Below are 18,131 nucleotides of genomic sequence, written 5' to 3'. Positions count from 1 at the left end.
AATTGCATGTAATATTTATTCAGCTTGTGCAGAGTATATTTCACACCCCATACAGGGGTAATGGAAAATACATTTCTCCTGCACTGTGCTCTTCACCTGAGCTTTCATTCCTTGGAGTTATTGATTGAATCCTCCAGCTTGTTCTTGATCTTCATCCTGACTTTTTCTGCCTGTCCCACAGGTAGATGCGTAAGACTCGGGCTGCACTCATTTACGCAAAAAGAAAAAGGTTATGTTGCTGAGCCCTGTGCGCTTAGGGAATGATGTTGTGCATCTGAACAAGTTCACTCAATGTCCCATGTGTGCCAGTGATTCAGTTGATCTGGTTTGTTTGTGAGGTTTCAGCTTCTAATTTTTTGATAATCGGGTTTTAGCAAAAGAAAGTTTCCTCCTTTTTTTTTTTATTTTTTTTATTTTTATTTTTTATTTTTTTGCTCTCAATATAGAAGTTTTATTGTATTGTGGATATACTTGTGGTAAGTGGATATTGATTGTCTGGGTTTCAGTCCTTGTGTTGGTTGTTTGTTCGATTTGACAGCGCTGCCAATTTCTTTTCAGAGGAAATGAAAAAGGCTGACATGGTTTAGAAGTTTCTTTAAATGGTAAAAGCCCTTCATTTGTTTCTTTTTGTTCTTTGTGCTGCTACTTTTATAAAACCTAATGGCATTTCGCCATTTCTTTTCCATCAGTCTTTGCAGAGCAGATGGCCGGTCATCTGTGGCAACAGTCTTGCTGTGCACGATTACAGATTTCACATCACGGATGCTCTCCTGCACGTCCTTCCTCTCATATCTCTCTTCAAAAATTACTAGTCTGTCCTGAGGGAAACACTTCTATCAGCTTCATGTCAATCACAATCCATCCATCATTCTGTGGTTTCTCTAGATATAATGTATCCTAGCAGTCAAAACAGAGGGGAGAGGGTGAGATGTTGCACTTATGGGGCTTTTCCACTGCATGGTACGGTACAATACGGCTCGGTACAGTTCACTTTTGGGGGGTTTTCCACTAGGTACAGTACCTGGTACTTTATTTAGTACCACCTCGGTTGAGGTTCCAAGTGAACCGTACCGTTAGCAAAACGTGACGTGTAAACTCTGCTGATCACTGCTGATTGGCCGGAGAAAATAGTCACTACCTGCGTCACTGAACTTGTGACCAGTGTTGCAAAGTCTGCGGTTTTTTAGCCCCTAAAATGCGTATTTTACCAGGGGAACCCCAGCAAAAACTTATATTTTACCCCACCCCAATATGATTTGTACCAGGGGATCCCCCTCGAAATGTGATTGGGCTAGTTTTGAGTAGCAATTAAGCTGGTTTTGTTGTGAAAACCTGGCAACCCTGCTTGCAACACAAATCAGCACAAAAAGTGGCTGTTTCGTTGTCTGTTGAGGAAGTAAAGAGCGGAGCGGAGAGCGAGAGCTTGATGGGGAGACGCAGAATAAAAAAAAATTTCAGGAGTCACGGCAGTAGAGGCGGCGCAACTATAACGACATGTGAATGATCCCGCCCACTCTAAAGAGGTACTGAACTGTAGTGGAAAAGTAAACCGAGTCGTACCACGCAGTGGAAAAGCACCATTACAGTGAGGGCATGCGGGAGCTCAACCGGGCCGCAGGTGCGAAAAAGGAAGGGCTAAAATGAGCGTGTAATCCCTCCACAAAGGGCCACTATGGGATTCCGGCCTTTTGGGCTGAAGAGATTTACCTGACATCTCCTTGACAGAATCTCTAAAGCTCAACTTTGGTTTCTTTGCTTGAGGCAATGAGGATGATGCTAATGAGCGAATCAGAGAGTGATTCACCAATGCCAAAACGTGGATTTGTGCTGCTGCTTGGTCTGTTGCACAGTAATGCTGCCGGTGCTATTAGAGCAGTTTAATTAGCAGGGATTTCCCTGTTCATACTTGAGGAATAGGTATTAGCTGAGTCAGAGAACCATAGTTGGATTTCTTCTGAAACTGGAAAGCTGTACTGACAGCTGCATTGGTAATATCTGAGATGTGTTGGTCTCAGAAATAAAGGCAAAACAAAAATTGTCATTGTTTACTCACCCTTGTTTTCAAATAATAACAACTGTCCAAAGTTAAGATTCAGTACTTTTTTTTTTTTTTTTGGGAAAGAAATTAATACTTTTATTCAGCAAGGATTAATCAGATGTGACAGTAAAGACTTGCATCACCATCAAATATTATGCATTATAACCCTTTTTAAAATTGTGATAAATTTTTCTTGAGCACCAAAAATTATTTCTGAAGGATTATGTGACACTGAAAACTGCAATAATGGCAGCGAAAAATTCAGCTTTGCATCACAGGAATAAATTAGAATTCAAAACATTTAAATAGAAAACAGTTATTTTAAATGGTAATAATATTTCACAAAATTACCCTGGGCTTTTGAATGGTATATATAATTTATAGTAAAAAACAAAAGTAATATTTAAGATTCATTTATTTCATACCAAGTATAATTAAAATCTATTAACATATATACTGACATATCGCTTGAGACTTACTAAAATAAAAAATCTAATTAGACTCTATTGGAGTACTACTTGTGGACAATGCACATTTCTTAATATTAAGCCTAAAATCTGTTTTAATGTCACTATTGGTGAGAATTATATGATCTTTGAATAATATTGGTCTTTAAATGCCAGATATTTCAAAAGTAACTGAAGTATACTTGCAATAGTACCATTCAAATACAATTTAGTATATCTTTAGTTGACTTAATTAGTTCCAGTTTAGTATAATAAAAGTAAAAATGCAGGGTAATTTTATTATCATCACATAGATATGTAAATGTATTTGTAGTATACTTAGCATGAAATAAATTCATTTCAGATACATTTTAGTATATTTGTTTTTCACTAGGGACACAAAATGCAACATGAAAGTTCTAATAAATAATCAGTTTTCTGAAATCTTAGTCATAATTCACCAAAAATCTCCCCCCTCCCCTCCTTTCCTCTAATGATATCACTCAAAGGAGAGAAAAGGTTTCTTATCAGCAATCAAGCACAGACTAGGCGATTTCACCTCCCTGAAATATATATACAGGGTGTTAATATGAGAGACTGGTGCCGTAGGGCTGAACCACCTTTCTGCTCCGCACTCCGTCTCAAACTGTTCTGTGATCAGAACACCTTACCGTCACACCTGGCACATGTGGCTCGCTGCCTGCAGGCACCTGTTAGAAGAGTCAGAACCGATCTCATCAGGGCTCAATACTTCATCTGCCTGGACACTCCACTTTTTGATATCCTTCAGTTGAAAGTGTTTTAGACCTCCTTAAGCTTTCCACTTCAACTCTAATTTGGTGCCAGCCTGTCGGGGTTTCATTTGTAAGTTGATCACAAGCATGCCATTCCTCCTTCTAATCTTGAGCTCCCTGATGAATAAATGTGGGGCTGAAATCAGTAGGCTTCTGGAGTGTTATAAGATATAAGTACAGAAGTGTGGCAGCTCTTGTATCCGTGCAGCAGGATGAGATGTTACATCTACAGCGAAGGGCAGCGCTGACCTCTGGAGCTCAGCTGAGCCAGCCGCAGGTGTGAAGTGGGTGTTTGGAGCGGCGAATTCGTCCTGTTTCCTATGAGGGGAGGAATGGGCATCTGAAGGCAGGATCACAGCAAGGACAGGCATGAGGAAAGGTTCAATTAGGGATTTCAAACTTTTACCCTGAACTGAATTACCTGACATCACCTCTCCACCATAGGTTTCTTTGCATGCCTCCAGTCACAGCAGACTTTTTGACATTTCTGCTCTAAATGCTTGGAATAACCTTCCTTAAAGTGATAGTTCACCCAAAAATGAAAATTGTCATGATTTACTCACCTTCAAGTTGTTCCAGACCTGTATGATTAAATTTCTTCAACTGAACACAGAAGAAGATATTTTGAAGTATGTGGATAACCAAGCAATTTCTGGTCCCCATTGACTTCAAAAGTATTTTTTGTTCCGTACTGTATTTGGAGTCGGCCAGTCTCTAACGCTCACTAAGACAAATGCAATAAAAACCTATTATTACTATGTAAAATAACCGTTTTCTATTTGAATATATTTTAAAATGTAATATATTCCTATGATGACAGATTAATTATTTCTCCAGTCTTCAGTATCACATGATCCTTTAAAAATCATTCTAATGTGTTGAATTGATGTTCAAAAAATGAAAAAAACATATAACTATCAATGTGGAAAACATTTCTTTAATATTTATGTGGAATCAGTGATAATTTTCTTTCACAACATTCTGCATAAATTACTTTCTAATGTCACTTCTGATCAGTTTAATGCATAGTTGCTGAATAAAAAGTATCAAATTCTTTCAAAATGTGTATGTACAGGTGCATCTCAATAAATTAGAATGTCGTGGAAAAGTTCATTTATTTCAGTAATTCAACTCAAATTGTGAAACCTGTGTATTAAATAAATTCAGTACGCACAGACTTAAGTAGTTTAAATCTTTGGTTCTTTTAATTGTGATGATTTTGGCTCACATTTAACAAAAAACCACCAATTCACTCAACAAATTAGAATATGGTGACATGCCAATCAGCTAATCAACTCAAAACACCTGCAAAGGTTTCCTGAGCCTTGAAAATGGTCTCTCAGTTTGGTTCATTAGGCTAAAGTACACAATCATGGCGAAGACTGCTGATCTGACAGTTGTCCAGAAGACAATCATTGACACCCTTCATAACGAGGGTAAGCCACAAATATTCACTGCCAAAGAAGCTGGCTGTTCACAGAGTGCTGTATCCAAGCATGTTAACAGAAAGTTGAGTGGAGAGGAAAAAGTGTGGAAGAAAAAGATGCACAACCAACTGAGAGAACCGCAGCCTTAGGATTGTCAAGCAAAATCGATTCAAGAATTTGAGTGAACTTCAAAAGGAATGGACTGAGGCTGGGGTCAAGGCATCAAGAGCCGCCACACAACTGGCTACAGTTGTAGTATTCCTCTTGTTAAGCCACTCCTGAACCACAGAAAATGTCAGAGGTGTCTTACCTGGGCTAAGGAGAAGAAGAACTGGACTTTTGCCCAGTGGTCCAAAGTCCTCTTTTCAGATGAGTGCAAGTTTTGTATTTCATTTGGAAACCAAGGTCCTAGAGTCTGGAGGAAGGGTGGAGAAGCTCATAGCCTAAGTTTTAAGTTTACAGTTACAGTTTACAGTTTTAAAGTTCAGTGTTAAGTTTCCACAGTCTGTGATGATTTGGAGTGCAATGTCATCTGCTGGTGTTGGTCCATTGTGTTTTTTGAAAACCAAAGTCACTGCACCCGTTTACCAATAAATTTTGGAGCACTTCATGCTTCCTTCTGCTGACCAGCTTTTTGAAGATGATGATTTCATTTTCCAGCAGGATTTGGCACCTGCCCACACTGCCAAAAGGCCATGGTGTTGGTGTGCTTCACTGGCCAGCAAACTCACCAGACCTGAACCCCATAGAGATGAACCCTGTAGAAATCAAGAGGAAAGTGAGAAACAAGATCCAAAAAATGCAGATGAGCTGAAGGCCACTGTCAAAGAAACCTGGGCTTCCATACCACCTCAGCAGTGCCTCATATTGATCACCTCCATGCCACGCCGAATTGAGGCAGTAATTTAAGCAAAAGGAGCCCCTACCAAGTATTGAGTACATGTAACAATTCACTAAAAAATTATTATTATTTATTTTTTTTTTTTATTGGTCTTATGAAGTATTCTGATTTGTTGAGATGGTGAATTGGTGGGTTTTTGTTAAATGTGAGCCAAAATCATCACAATTAAAAGAACTAAAGACTTGAACTACTTTAGTCTGTGTGCACTGAATTTATTTAATACACAAGTTTCACAATTTGAGTTTAGTTTGTGTGATTTGTGTTTTTTTAATTGACATTCTTATTTATTTGGATTTATTTGTTTTTGTGATTAAATTATATGAGGATATTTTGTAAGTTTGGGGTCAGACCTTTTTTGTTTTTTTTTCTTCGCTGCGTGCAGGCACTAACAAGGTTACTTTATTCACCTATATGTATTTTTATACCTGTATTGAATTGTAAAAATTTGTATAATGTCCTGGCAACTCTTTTGAATATAAGGAGTGTAAATGAGGCCTAAAGACCAAAATAACAAAAAGTATCATAAGAGTAGTCTGTATGAGTCTTCTGAAGCCGATGGCTTTGTGTGATCTTTTCATTAAGTAGTTTTTTCTATTTTACAAAAACCTCTGAATGATTAATCATATCTTAAGTGTTTCGTGCTTCATGTGCCTGGACCTGTATCCAGTGCACTTGAGGAAGGGGCCTTGAGAGTTCACCAGAGCAGTTTTTAGATCGTCTCATCTAATGCGTTCAGGTTTAATTTGTTAAATTGATCTTGAGGCTGTCTGTCTCAGATACCTAGGCTCCTTGGTGAAGATATGAGGTTATGAGATCAATAGGCATTAGTGGAGAAGTGCTGGGAATGGATGATCAGCCCCACACTTTTCCTTGATGTTTCTTTTAAAGTGCCATGCCCTGATGCTCAGTCTGTGTTTGGGATTTTTTTATTTTTTTCATGTGCATCTGTTTCTCTCCACAGAAAGAACTGTGCAACATGATCCTGGACTGTTGTGCCCAGCAAAGAACATACGAGAAGTTCTTTGGTCTCCTAGCTGGGGTGAGAATGTCTTTCACTTTTTAAATTTCTTTATTTTGCTTTATTAAAACTTTTTTTAATGTCATTTTGTAGTTGCATGTTGATTTTTAAAATTTATTTAGATTTTTTTTTAACCACACATACATACATACATGCATACACATAAATATAAATTTATTTCAGTTTAGTTTGCATATTAATTTCATTATAAGATGAACTGTTTATTTTATATCTCATTTTTAATTTTAGTTAATTTTTAATTAATTTATTTGTTCACTATTTTATTAATTTTTATATTTTTTTTCTTTAGTAATGTTATCATAAGATTATTTATTTACTTTTGTTTAAATGTAATTTTTTTTTTTTTGTAATTCATGGCTTAAAAAATTATTTGATTGAAGTGTTTATTTATAGATTCCAACATGACACAAGGCAGCATTCTTTTCTCTCTAGATTTACGAATATTTAATTTGACATGCACCTCATCTGCACTATTGGTGCAAGATCACAACAGTTGTGTTTGTTTCTTCATGTAGAGGTTTTGCCTGCTGAAGAAAGAATATATGGAGAGTTTTGAAGCCATCTTCCAGGAACAGTATGAAACCATCCACCGGCTTGAAACCAACAAATTGCGTAATGTTTCTCGAATGTTTGCTCATCTCCTCTACACAGACTCCATTCCATGGAGTGTGAGTAACTTTTATTACTTCTTTCATTACATTCACCACATCAGCATTTAGACATGGCTAATAAACGAATGCATCCCGCAAGCTGTAAATACGTTTTAGACAAGAACACATCAATATGGCCAGACACATTATTGGTTTCCTGATGTAGTAAAATAGTATTATTTTTTTCTCTCTCTCTCTCAGGTCCTTGAATGTGTTAAAATGAGTGAAGACACAACAACATCCTCCAGTCGTATCTTTGTGAAGATTTTGTTCCAGGAACTTTGTGCTTATATGGGTTTGCCAAAACTGAATGAGAGACTGAAGGACATGTACGTGCTTTCCTTTGTGTTGCATTGAATACAGTTAATCGATAATTAATTAATGGACCATATCTTTTGTTTATTCTTCAGGACTCTTCAGTCTTTCTTCGAGGGTCTTTTCCCACGTGACAACCCGAGGAACACGAGATTTGCCATTAATTTCTTCACATCAATTGGCCTTGGAGGACTGACGTACGTACCTGTGAAATCTCTCCTTTTGGGTCGGCTCCCATTATTGAGAACAAATGAGTACTGAACTTTTATTTTCTTTCAGGGATGAGTTGAGAGAACATCTGAAGAACGCTCCTAAGATGATCATGACCCAGAATCAGGAAGTGGAGTCATCGGATTCTTCCTCATCTTCCTCTTCTTCTTCAGACTCCTCCTCATCTTCAGATTCGTCATCTGACAGTGACAGCAGTGACAGTGACTCGGATTCGTCCAGCGACTCAGACTCCTCCTCCAGCAGTGACAGCTCCTCAGGTAGCGAAACCATCTGAATTATCAGTTTATTATCTGTTATGATTGGCTAACCTACTTTATTTGAAGTACTAAAATAATTTAAGTTGAATCAGATACAGAGTTGATTAAACTAGTTAAATGTTCCTTATAATTAAGGCTGCATGATGTTGGAAAAAAATGGCACTGCGATATTTTGTATTTCTGTCATATTGTGATATGAAAAGAATACAGGACTTTTCTGTGAATTTGGAAAGAATGAATCGTTCTTAAATGATTGGGGTGATTTTAAGGACCATAAAAAAATAAAAAAAAATGATTTGCTTTGAAAACTTTTTTGAGTGTGAACTATCCTTTTAGGGATGAACTATTGGATTACTATTAAATTACAGCCTTCACTATCACACTAAGCAATATTGTGATATGGATGTTATTTTTTTATCATGCAGCCCTACTTTATTCCCAACTTGAACATTACTTTTATCTGCTTATGATTTTGTTGACATAACCAAAACTAAATGTCCCATTTTTATGGTTTAGATTGAATGGAAAGATTTGGATTGTTGATGTTACATTGTGTCTGCGTTGTAGACTAAACTGTTGTATTGAACAAGAGCGCAGGCAATCCTGTTTTCCATCATAACTTTAAAACCTCATTAAGTGTGAAAGAAAGTGTGGCGATTGGCCCAGTGCCTAATTATTCATGCCGTTCATGTCTGGACTTGACGTGAGATCCGTTTTGTGTTTGTGTTTGTTTTTCTTCCTTAATTATTCTGCTTGTTATGGAGTGTTTTCCCCCTCCCTTCCTGAGCTCTGATGACCGGTCACTCATCAGCCTGCATCAGGATGGAGTGACCAATTTGTAGATCCCATCACATACATTCTCAAATTTAGCCAAAACTGGCTTTCAAATTCTGTTGAGTTTCAGCTATTAAGGATCTCTGCAATAATGGAAAACCTGTAAAAATCAGCATTTTTAAAGTTTCCAGGCCTAGAAACAATATGAAATTCTCTTTTTGTTTTACTCAATTTTAAAATATTTGTTTTTATGAGTACAATCTATATAACATGAAAGCCATAGATTGATTGATCAATAGGGCAAAACCTCGATTTATTTAATAGATCGAATTTCCAGGGCAGAAAAATCTTCATCCCAGCCAGAAATTGCTCATAAATAGCTTGTTTTGAATTACGGCGTGATGACAAACACTGTTATAAACACTTCCCCTCCCAATCTGCATGAAAATAGACACTTTTTGTGGTTTCAGCACTGTGTAAAAAGTGATTATAATTAGATTTGAGAACATGCAGATTCTGACAGGAGTCTGTGAGCCGCAGCCATTCAAGTGCAGTAATTTGTTCTCGAGGCTGTTAATGAAGTTACATTTTTAGAAAAGATGTGATGTCAGGCCTCTCTCATCTCCTCTGCTACCGTTTAATGATTGTTAATTGATGTTTATTGCTGCTTTTCAAGGAAGACATACTTCCTGTTCTCTAACAGTTCCCTGATACGTGTGCATGTGCAAACATATTTAACACTGCTCATTTTTTATAGGTGTAAACAAGTTAGTGGTTTGATCTTACTGGGCTTAGTGAAATAGGCCAGATTGAGTGATGTAGTTCATCAAATCTCACACTGCTCGTCGCAAAAATGACTCTTATGAGTTGATCAGTTAAAGATGTCACTATTCAAGATATAGGCCTATCACAATTTTAAGGCCTGTGATTAATCACAAAAGTGGTGTCGGATATGGTAGAATATAGAAAATCTGTTGTTTTTTTTGTTACATTGCAACTTAAAGGCCAGTGTATAAATGTAAAGTTAGAATCACATATGGAAGAATATGTGAGAAAAGATCTGTTTGTTATTGTTACATCATAACTTTAAGGCCAGTGCATAATCGCAAAAGTGGAATCAGACATGGAAGATCATGTCTGTTGCTATTTAAGATATATCGCAACTTTTAAGACTAGTGCTAAATGGCAAAAGTGGAATCAGAATTGGAAAATATTGAGGAAAAGATCTGTTGCTATTAACGTTTCATCACGCAAATCAAAACAGTAGGGCTGTCAAAAAAACAAAAAACTTGAATTTCGAATATTCGTCGAATTTAAAATAAAAATCCACATTCGAATGCAACGATTTTATGTGATTCCAAATTTTAGGTGAGCGTCAGGCAGCCTTATCAGTGGTGCACGAGATGCGATGACGATGTAATGTTTTTGTTAGCCTATCTAGTTGAACCCACTAGACGCAGTGCTGCTACATTGTTCATTCAGAATATTGCAGAAAAAAGAGAACAATCAATGGAAGATGTTGTTTACGTCAAAACCGAAACCAAGCTGTTCACACAGAATGCATATTCATTGCATTTTCTAGAGGGACATCTGTCACCGCTGCACTCGCGTCTCACCCAAGAGTCACATGTTTAGAAAGCCATGTAAAATCAATCTTTCAAAAGTTCAACTTTTAAAAAACATGTCTCGAGCCTTTATGGCGGTTTTCCCCATCCCACTGCATCTCAAGTTTTTAAATGAAGAAAGTACTCTTTGTGATTGATTTTTGGTTCTTTATATTAAACTATACTTACATGCACGATGCTGTTTTGTTTCTAATTGTTTAAGCAACTTTATTAATTATATATGGTTTATAAACATAATTTTAAACATTATGCACATTTTTCAAAGATAGTAGTGTTATTTTATTATGCTTTGAAGAAATGTGCATAATATATTGCTCGATCCGCCCTCTTGTGGCCTCAGGAGAGAAGCTAAAAGCTTTTTTCCCCCTAACTGAAATTATGCCTTTTAAATTCGAATACAACTCTAATATTGATAATATTTAAATACAATTTCGAATTTAGTTTTTCAGCCACTTTGACAGCGCTACAAGACATGAGAGTAGATTAACTTTGGTGGACTTAAACTTAAAAAAATTATTGACATCTTTCTGTGGTTGAAATAAAATACGTTCTGATGTTCATTCTTGTTTTTTCGTGCTTTAAGTAAAGATGATTGGTTCATGTGTGCTGCTTGGACTACTAAAGTAGTACCACAAAATGGTATTTATTGTTTGAATTCCTTTAAAAAAATGACAAAATTTAAAGGCTGAGACCATGTTTCATACCTAAAGTAACCTGCTCAGTCTTGATTGTCAGTGTGTTGTTAGTTTCCGCTTTGCTCCACGATGTATTTTTTACTACGTGAGAACGTGTAGTGTGAGAAAGACATGGCTTGTCGGAAATAGCAACAGTAACTAAGGAGGGCAGGTTTTTGCAAAGGGGCGATTGCCATGCCAGCTTGCTACTATAAACAAAAGCCTGCAACGCTTGCTCCGCCTCCAGGGTCTTCTGATTGGTCCGTTGACTTGGAACCGACATTGAATACTGCTGCATGTAAAAGTTGAACTTGACACAGCGTCTTAATGCGCCACTCATATGCAAGACACTGAAAAAGACACATTATATGAGCGCAATGGTCATACACGTCTTGTCTAGTGTATGTTTACGTAGAAAAACAATAGAAAATTAGTGCATTAGAAAGGAAGAATGAGTTCTTTCTGAATGGCTTCTAAGGTATAATTGCAAAAGTGCAATCAGAACCAGAATTACAGATTTATGTTTGGTTCCTCCGAATACTTATGAAATTCTTCTTTCCCTTCACAGACTCTGACTCAAGGCGTAAGAAGGCCTCAGGCAAGAAAAAGGACAAGAACAAGGAAAAGAAGAGTTCCAGCAAGTCAGCAAACCAGCGATCTCCTCTGGAGGAGCGGCCCAGCAAGAGACTTGAGAACCGGCGGCAAGACGACAGCAACGAAGACCACCACGGTTCCGACAAGCACCACAAAGATTCTCGCCGCCGGGCGCATGAGGACGAGTCGCCCCCTGCTCGACAGCGAGGAGAACCTGAGCGCGGGAGAGGACATAAAGAGGAGCAGCATGCTCCGGACCACGAGGACCGACAGCCGGATTCACGCAGGCACAGGGATGATGGCAAACACTCCAGAGCGGACAAGGACAAAGATAGACGCAGAAGCAGAGAGAAGGAGCCTCTGCGACGGAGCCGGGACAGGTCAAAGTCACGAGAGAGGAGCCGCAAAGAGATCGACTCCAGGGGCTCGTACAAGAACGGCTTGGAGAGGGTGGACAAAGAGAACAGGAATTCTGACCGATACAAAGAGCCCAGGAGGAAAGACGAGAGGAGCAGGGATAGCTCACCAAGGAGACACAGATAGCCGCCTGAAGGAAGACGGAATAAGATCATGATATCGTACCAGTTTTGAGCCGTTCCTCGTTCACTGTGGCTTTCACCCTTGTGCTTTTGCTTAGCCTCTGTGTTGTTATACAGTAAAACATAATGATTTCTGAGCAGCTGTTGAGAACACTTGTGGAAATGTACCGTACACACACTGATGCTGTGTAAGGTGTTTCTGAAACTATTTTAGCGGTTAAACGAGGCTGTGTTCATATGGTCGGGGACATTTTGTATTTTATGTATCCTTGCCCAATAGTATTTTTGCTGTTGTTTTGGAAGTAATTGGGAAAAGCAAGATTAAAGATGACATTTGCTATAAATATAAAAGGTTCACTGTGATTATTAAAGCCGCAGTTGATTCAAACTAATTAGGCAAATATTAAAGATGTATTGTGAGGATTTTGCTAGCAATATAAAATATATAAACTTCCATTCAAATGTTTGGAGTCGGTAAGATTTTTTTTGAGGGGGGCTAAATTTATTTGCTCAAAAATACAGTAAAAACAGTAATTTTGTTAAATAACAATACAACTTAAGTATATTTAAAAATGTAATTAAAACTGTATTGCAAAGCTGAATTTTCAGCTTTTCTTCAGTGTTGCATGATACTTCAGAAATTATTTTAAAATGCTGATTAAGAAACATCTTTTCAATGTTGAGCTGTTTAATATTTTTGATAATCAGATTTTTGAAGTTACATTTTTAATATCAGCACATCCCTAAGCAAATATGGTATTTCCAAGATTGATTTTGTCAGTTTTCATGAATTGATTCAGTTTTCTGAATGTCTTGGAAATGTTTACAGAAATAGAATATTGCTTTTAAATTAAAAATATTTATATATTAATGGCAATTTGATGGTTTTCAAGAATATCAAGATAAGTTTATTTTTCAGTGTTTCACCTAGCCCTAACTGTTCTGATTTTCACTTTACAGATAAAATTACAAATGAAAAATCAGGGTTTTCTTTCTCGATGGCTTTTGTCAGTGTTAGAGCTTAATCGAGTAACATTTCTGTGGTACACAATCTGTTTGGTGTTGCGCCTAGTGTAATGCACCACATGCGAATTCTGTCACATCTCATTTCAGATGCACTGAAATTTCATTGCAGTGTTTCGAACAGCACGGCAGCATTGGACGAGAAGCTACTTTGCTTTCGCTGATTTCTGCCGTGCTGCCTTATAGGATTCACATCTGCCGTGACCTTCAGGGGTAACTGAGCCTAGACTTCATAAGTGAAGCCCGATATAGAAACAGCCCTTTTCTTTGTAGCCGATGTTAATGGGATGCAGGACAAGCCCACTGGGATTGTAAAGCAGCGAAACGCATATGAATTAAAGGTCATCAATAGAGAGCTGCCAGTCATTTCAGAGAGGAAGGATCCCAGGTTTGCTGTATGATACAAAAACGTATTCAGGTTATTTGTACTTTTTTTTTCCCATTTATACTATATATATATACACACACACACACACATAACTAATGACTTGTTTCTGCACTTAAATGTCTTGTTTATCATCAGTTTCTGCTTGAGACAGGCTCTTGACTGTATCAGAGTACATGAACTTGATTCTCTCTACAAAAGAAGCGGAAGAGTGCTCTGGAGGGAAAAGCTTGCCTGTTTCATTATCAGTGGAGCAAGAGATAGACTGGTTATTTCCAACTCTTTCGACACCACACTGTCAGAGTCACTTCTGGAAAAGCTCCTTCTTCGTCACCAGCATCTCTGCAGGAATTTTGCACCTTGGTATCACGAGACATTTTTGTAAGCAGACCCCTTCCATTCACAGCTAACTGCCAGTTTGCACACCTAACTCAAGATTCACTTTGCTTCATGTGGTCTTTATTGCAGAACGTTTGGTTTTTGTGCATAGATGCATCTGATCTTCTTCTGTTGGTGTCAGCATTTATACATAAATGCATTATTGTGGTTATGAAATGAGGTGAGATAATTGAGTGCATTCAGAGATTTGGGAATAGCAGCTTTTATCAGACCTGACTTAATCCTGGGACACATGAGATAGACTTGACACCAACATCCGATGTACTTAAGATTCATGCATCCATGTCTATTAAACGAATAGTTGACTCAAAAACTTCAAATCTGCTAAAAATGTAGTCACCCTCAGGCCATCTAACATGTACAGTAGATGAGTTTGTTGCTTTATTGGAGCAACAGATTTGGAGACATTTAGCATTATTTCACTTGCTCACTTGCAGGATCCTCTACAGTGAATGGGTGCCGTCAGAATGAGAGTCCAAACAGTTGATAAAAACATCACAGTAATCCACATGACTCCATTCATCTGTCCAGATTCTTTTTAACTTCAAACCACTGCTTCTGGCTAATATGTGAGTCCTGTCTATAATATAGTTTTCTCCAGTAAAAGTCATCTTGTCTGAATCAGGAGAGGAATATGCACAGATCAAGCACTATTTACAAGCAAAAAGAGTCCAAGAGAGTTTGAAAACAAATATGTTGGCTAAAAGTTAAAACCTCTTGACTGATTTGTTTCTTACAAACACAGCTTTTCCCTTCACAGGATGGTAACTGATAGACTGGAGTGGTGTGGATTATTGTGATGTTTTTATCAGATGTTTGGACTCTCATTCTGATGGCACCCATTCACTGCAGAAAATCCATTGGTGAGCGATGTCGAATTTCTTCAAATCTGTTGAAAACCCAAACCTCATCTATGTATTGGATGGGCTGAGGGTGAGTAAATTGTCAGCGATTTTCATTTTTGGGTGAACTATTCCTTTAATGTCTGTGCATGCATGTTTTTATTTAGGATTATTAATGGAAAAATTCATTTACACCTACCGCTCTCATCTACCTCCTGCCGCTACAGACATCCCGCTGAAAAATGTGGCCCATGTATTTCATACTCATGCTGTCAGTGTGAGAATGGGCAGTACTGTGAACGCCTGGAAAGAAAATATCTCTATGAAGGGAAGCTCTGCCCAACGTCACCACAGGAAGTGAATGAACGGGTGGAGTGCAGTGTGGGTGCTTCCTCATACCCTGTTTTTAAATTCTAAAATAGATTTTATTTTGTAGATCACTATTACTGTAGCGTGCAATTAGGGGTCTATACGTTCTGGCAGACCATCTCACCACAGCAGACATCTTAAACTTCATTCGAACCTTGTTTACTGAAGTCCAACTTGACTCAAGCTGCCCCCGCTTAAAGAATGAGAGCCATTGGTTTTATTAGGGAATGGGTTTCAGATGTTCAAAGATGGTTCCTCGAACCAGATCTTTCCGTAAAATAGAGCAAAATTGTGATAAATTCTTATTTTAAATCTGAAACTTCATATAACATGCACAGGACCATTGCTTAAATTCATGTAACCAGGACAATTGTTATGAATGGGCCCAGGATAACATTCCCAGTTGTCCTTCCACAGAGAGAGAGAGAGAGAGATCAGTTCAAAAAAGGGGTAGTGTATTTATTTATGTATTTATTATTTTTAAGACTTTAGTTTATTTTCTTTGATCAGTTTATCTTACATTTTTTAGGATAGTATTAAATAGTAAAGGCATAGCAATATCCCAATATAAATGTTTATTTTATTTTTTTATTATTGGCATATAATTGCAAAATGAATGCTTCCCATAGGGAGACTGAGAGGAAGGCAGTGTACAGACAGTGAAAGTAGGGCATACAGTATGTGCTCTCAGGTAGCGCTGCCCCTGAGGTATCGGGATGAGCATGCGTGATGATTTCTAAAAATTACGAATTCTATATAAATACTATGGCGAAGTTTCAGTTTATCAATATTACTCACGCCTTGCTGACGTCGCGTGGCTGCCATCCAATAGCGAAGGATCACTTCATGAATATTAATGACACCACGCAGACGTTCTAGTTAACGCTCCAATGGCGAAACGCCAGTGGTGAATATTAATTAGTTGAGGTTGACGTTGTTTAGTAACCTGCCAATGGCGAAGGCTTGTGTCATGAATAATACTCCAGTAACCACAGCCATAGTAGGATTCGTAAACTCGAGTCAGGACGCGGCGCATCGCCTCACAGTCCGTGTGCGCCGTGCAACCTGCAACACAGAGCCACGCCAAGTCTGTTCAAGTTTACCGGCAAACATCGGCTGTTCAGGTAAGTGAACCTCAGGAGAATTCATATGCAAATGTGCTTTTGACAGCTTTAATACTGACAGCCGCTCAGTCTGAGACAACTTCATTATAGTGAGAGAAAGACAGCAACTTGAAGCATCAAGCCAGTATTTGATAGTCCATCTCCTGTTTGTGATTTATTAATGTTTTAGATAGAAATCTCGCGTAAGCGCGTCTTTCTTCAATGGTTTTGGAGTCTCTGCGTAACCAGAGCGCATATTTCATTAACAACTTTGGCAAACACTTTCACCTTAACGTTACCTGCTCGCGCCGCTTTCTAACTCAGCGTCGAAGCAGTTGTCATTCATCACAGGCGTAATATCTCTCTAGTGACCGCAATAAAAAAACTAACAAACAAGACATTTGAGACATTGTCTCCGTATAAGAGTCGTTTATAAGATTTAAAGGGCAAGTTCACTTATAAAACAAAAGACTATCATGATTTACTCATCATCATACAGTTCAAAATAACTTACTTTCTTTTGCTGAAGAATGTACTGTGATGTAATCCATGTGAAAGTAGTCCATATGACTCGTTTCCTATGTTCCAGGTTTTTGTAAGACATGATAGTTTGCTGGACAAACAGTTTAAGTTGTTATTCACTGATAATCTTGAATTGCGTTCTTGTCATTTGAGAAGTAAGTTACAATGTCCGATTGATGAATAAATGATTCGTTTGAATCGGATCTTCTCAATTAATCGCCTATTGATAAATCCAATGTACTGTAAAGGATTCGTTCACGAATCAAACTGATCCGCATCTTTATTATTTGAGAAAAACATTGTTAAATAATTATTTAAAATGTTTTATCAATAAATATTAATAAATAAACAATATTTATAAATAAATAGACAAATAAACAAATATAAAAATAAACTATTATTAAAACTATATAAATTAATTATTAAAATATATTTTGTCAGTATATATCAATTTGTTTTGTGGTGTAAAGCATCAGAAATCCTCATACCTGTATATTGATTATAGCTGTATTTATGTATTTTGATGGAAATGTGGGGAAAATAGAACAGACAAATGAGGATAGTGACAGTGAAATGGAAATGCATGTATGCCAGTAATATGGGATTGAGTGTCTTTCCCAGTTTGATGTCATGTTTAAAAATATATTTCTGTCTAAATAATCCTCTCATATTTGTAATTCTACAATAGACCTCATAATATATGCAACCTAAAGGTCTTTATGCTGACTTTAAGCTCTGGTCTTTGTGTGTTCAGACAACATTTGTTCATTTATTAATTTAAATAGTTGTAAATATATTAGAAATGTCCTAAATGGAAATACAAAATGAACAGCTGAATATGATTGCATGCTGGTTAGAAAGTGTTTTTTTATTGATGTTTTTTTTAAAAAATTTTTTTTTTTTTTTGTGGAGAGAGGGTTTTTGAATGTGTGACCTTTTATGTCAGTTTCTGTGTGGGGTTGTTGCGCTCTCTCTCTCTCTTTCTTTCTTTCTCTTTCTTTCTGTGTAATGTGAACATAAGGCAGAAGGTGTGGCTTCTCACATATTCTCCCTGAAGTGTGGTCTACCTGTACATAATTAATAGAGCACTTAAGTCCTTTCCTCATCAGGACTAATTTGTTCAGCAGTGTTGCGTCATGCCTTGAAAAGCAAAACACATCGTAGAAAGTTTTTTTTTTTTTTTT

General features: G+C 37.4%; 2 protein-coding genes across 2 annotated transcripts in view; both read left to right on the top strand.

Annotated features, from left to right (window-relative positions):
- Nucleotides 1-12,655, top strand: part of LOC109093031 (pre-mRNA-splicing factor CWC22 homolog) — a 48,099-nt gene extending 35,444 nt beyond the window's left edge. Inside the window, exons 16-21 of the mRNA XM_042731746.1 lie at nucleotides 6,568-6,645; nucleotides 7,161-7,313; nucleotides 7,497-7,624; nucleotides 7,706-7,807; nucleotides 7,890-8,098; nucleotides 11,740-12,655. Of these exons, the coding sequence (XP_042587680.1) occupies nucleotides 6,568-6,645; nucleotides 7,161-7,313; nucleotides 7,497-7,624; nucleotides 7,706-7,807; nucleotides 7,890-8,098; nucleotides 11,740-12,308 (1,239 nt within the window). The 3' untranslated portion in view covers nucleotides 12,309-12,655. The remainder of the gene's footprint in view (nucleotides 1-6,567; nucleotides 6,646-7,160; nucleotides 7,314-7,496; nucleotides 7,625-7,705; nucleotides 7,808-7,889; nucleotides 8,099-11,739) is intronic.
- Nucleotides 12,656-16,304: 3,649 nt separating this feature from the next.
- LOC109096284 (zinc finger protein 385B) overlaps nucleotides 16,305-18,131 on the top strand; it is a 122,002-nt gene continuing 120,175 nt past the window's right edge. Inside the window, exon 1 of the mRNA XM_042731742.1 lies at nucleotides 16,305-16,446. The gene's annotated coding sequence lies outside the window, so the exon portion shown is untranslated. The remainder of the gene's footprint in view (nucleotides 16,447-18,131) is intronic.

Source organism: Cyprinus carpio, chromosome B9, assembly GCF_018340385.1.
Source record: "Cyprinus carpio isolate SPL01 chromosome B9, ASM1834038v1, whole genome shotgun sequence".
Lineage (NCBI taxonomy): Eukaryota > Metazoa > Chordata > Actinopteri > Cypriniformes > Cyprinidae > Cyprinus > Cyprinus carpio.
This window is presented reverse-complemented; position numbering and strand designations above follow the sequence as displayed.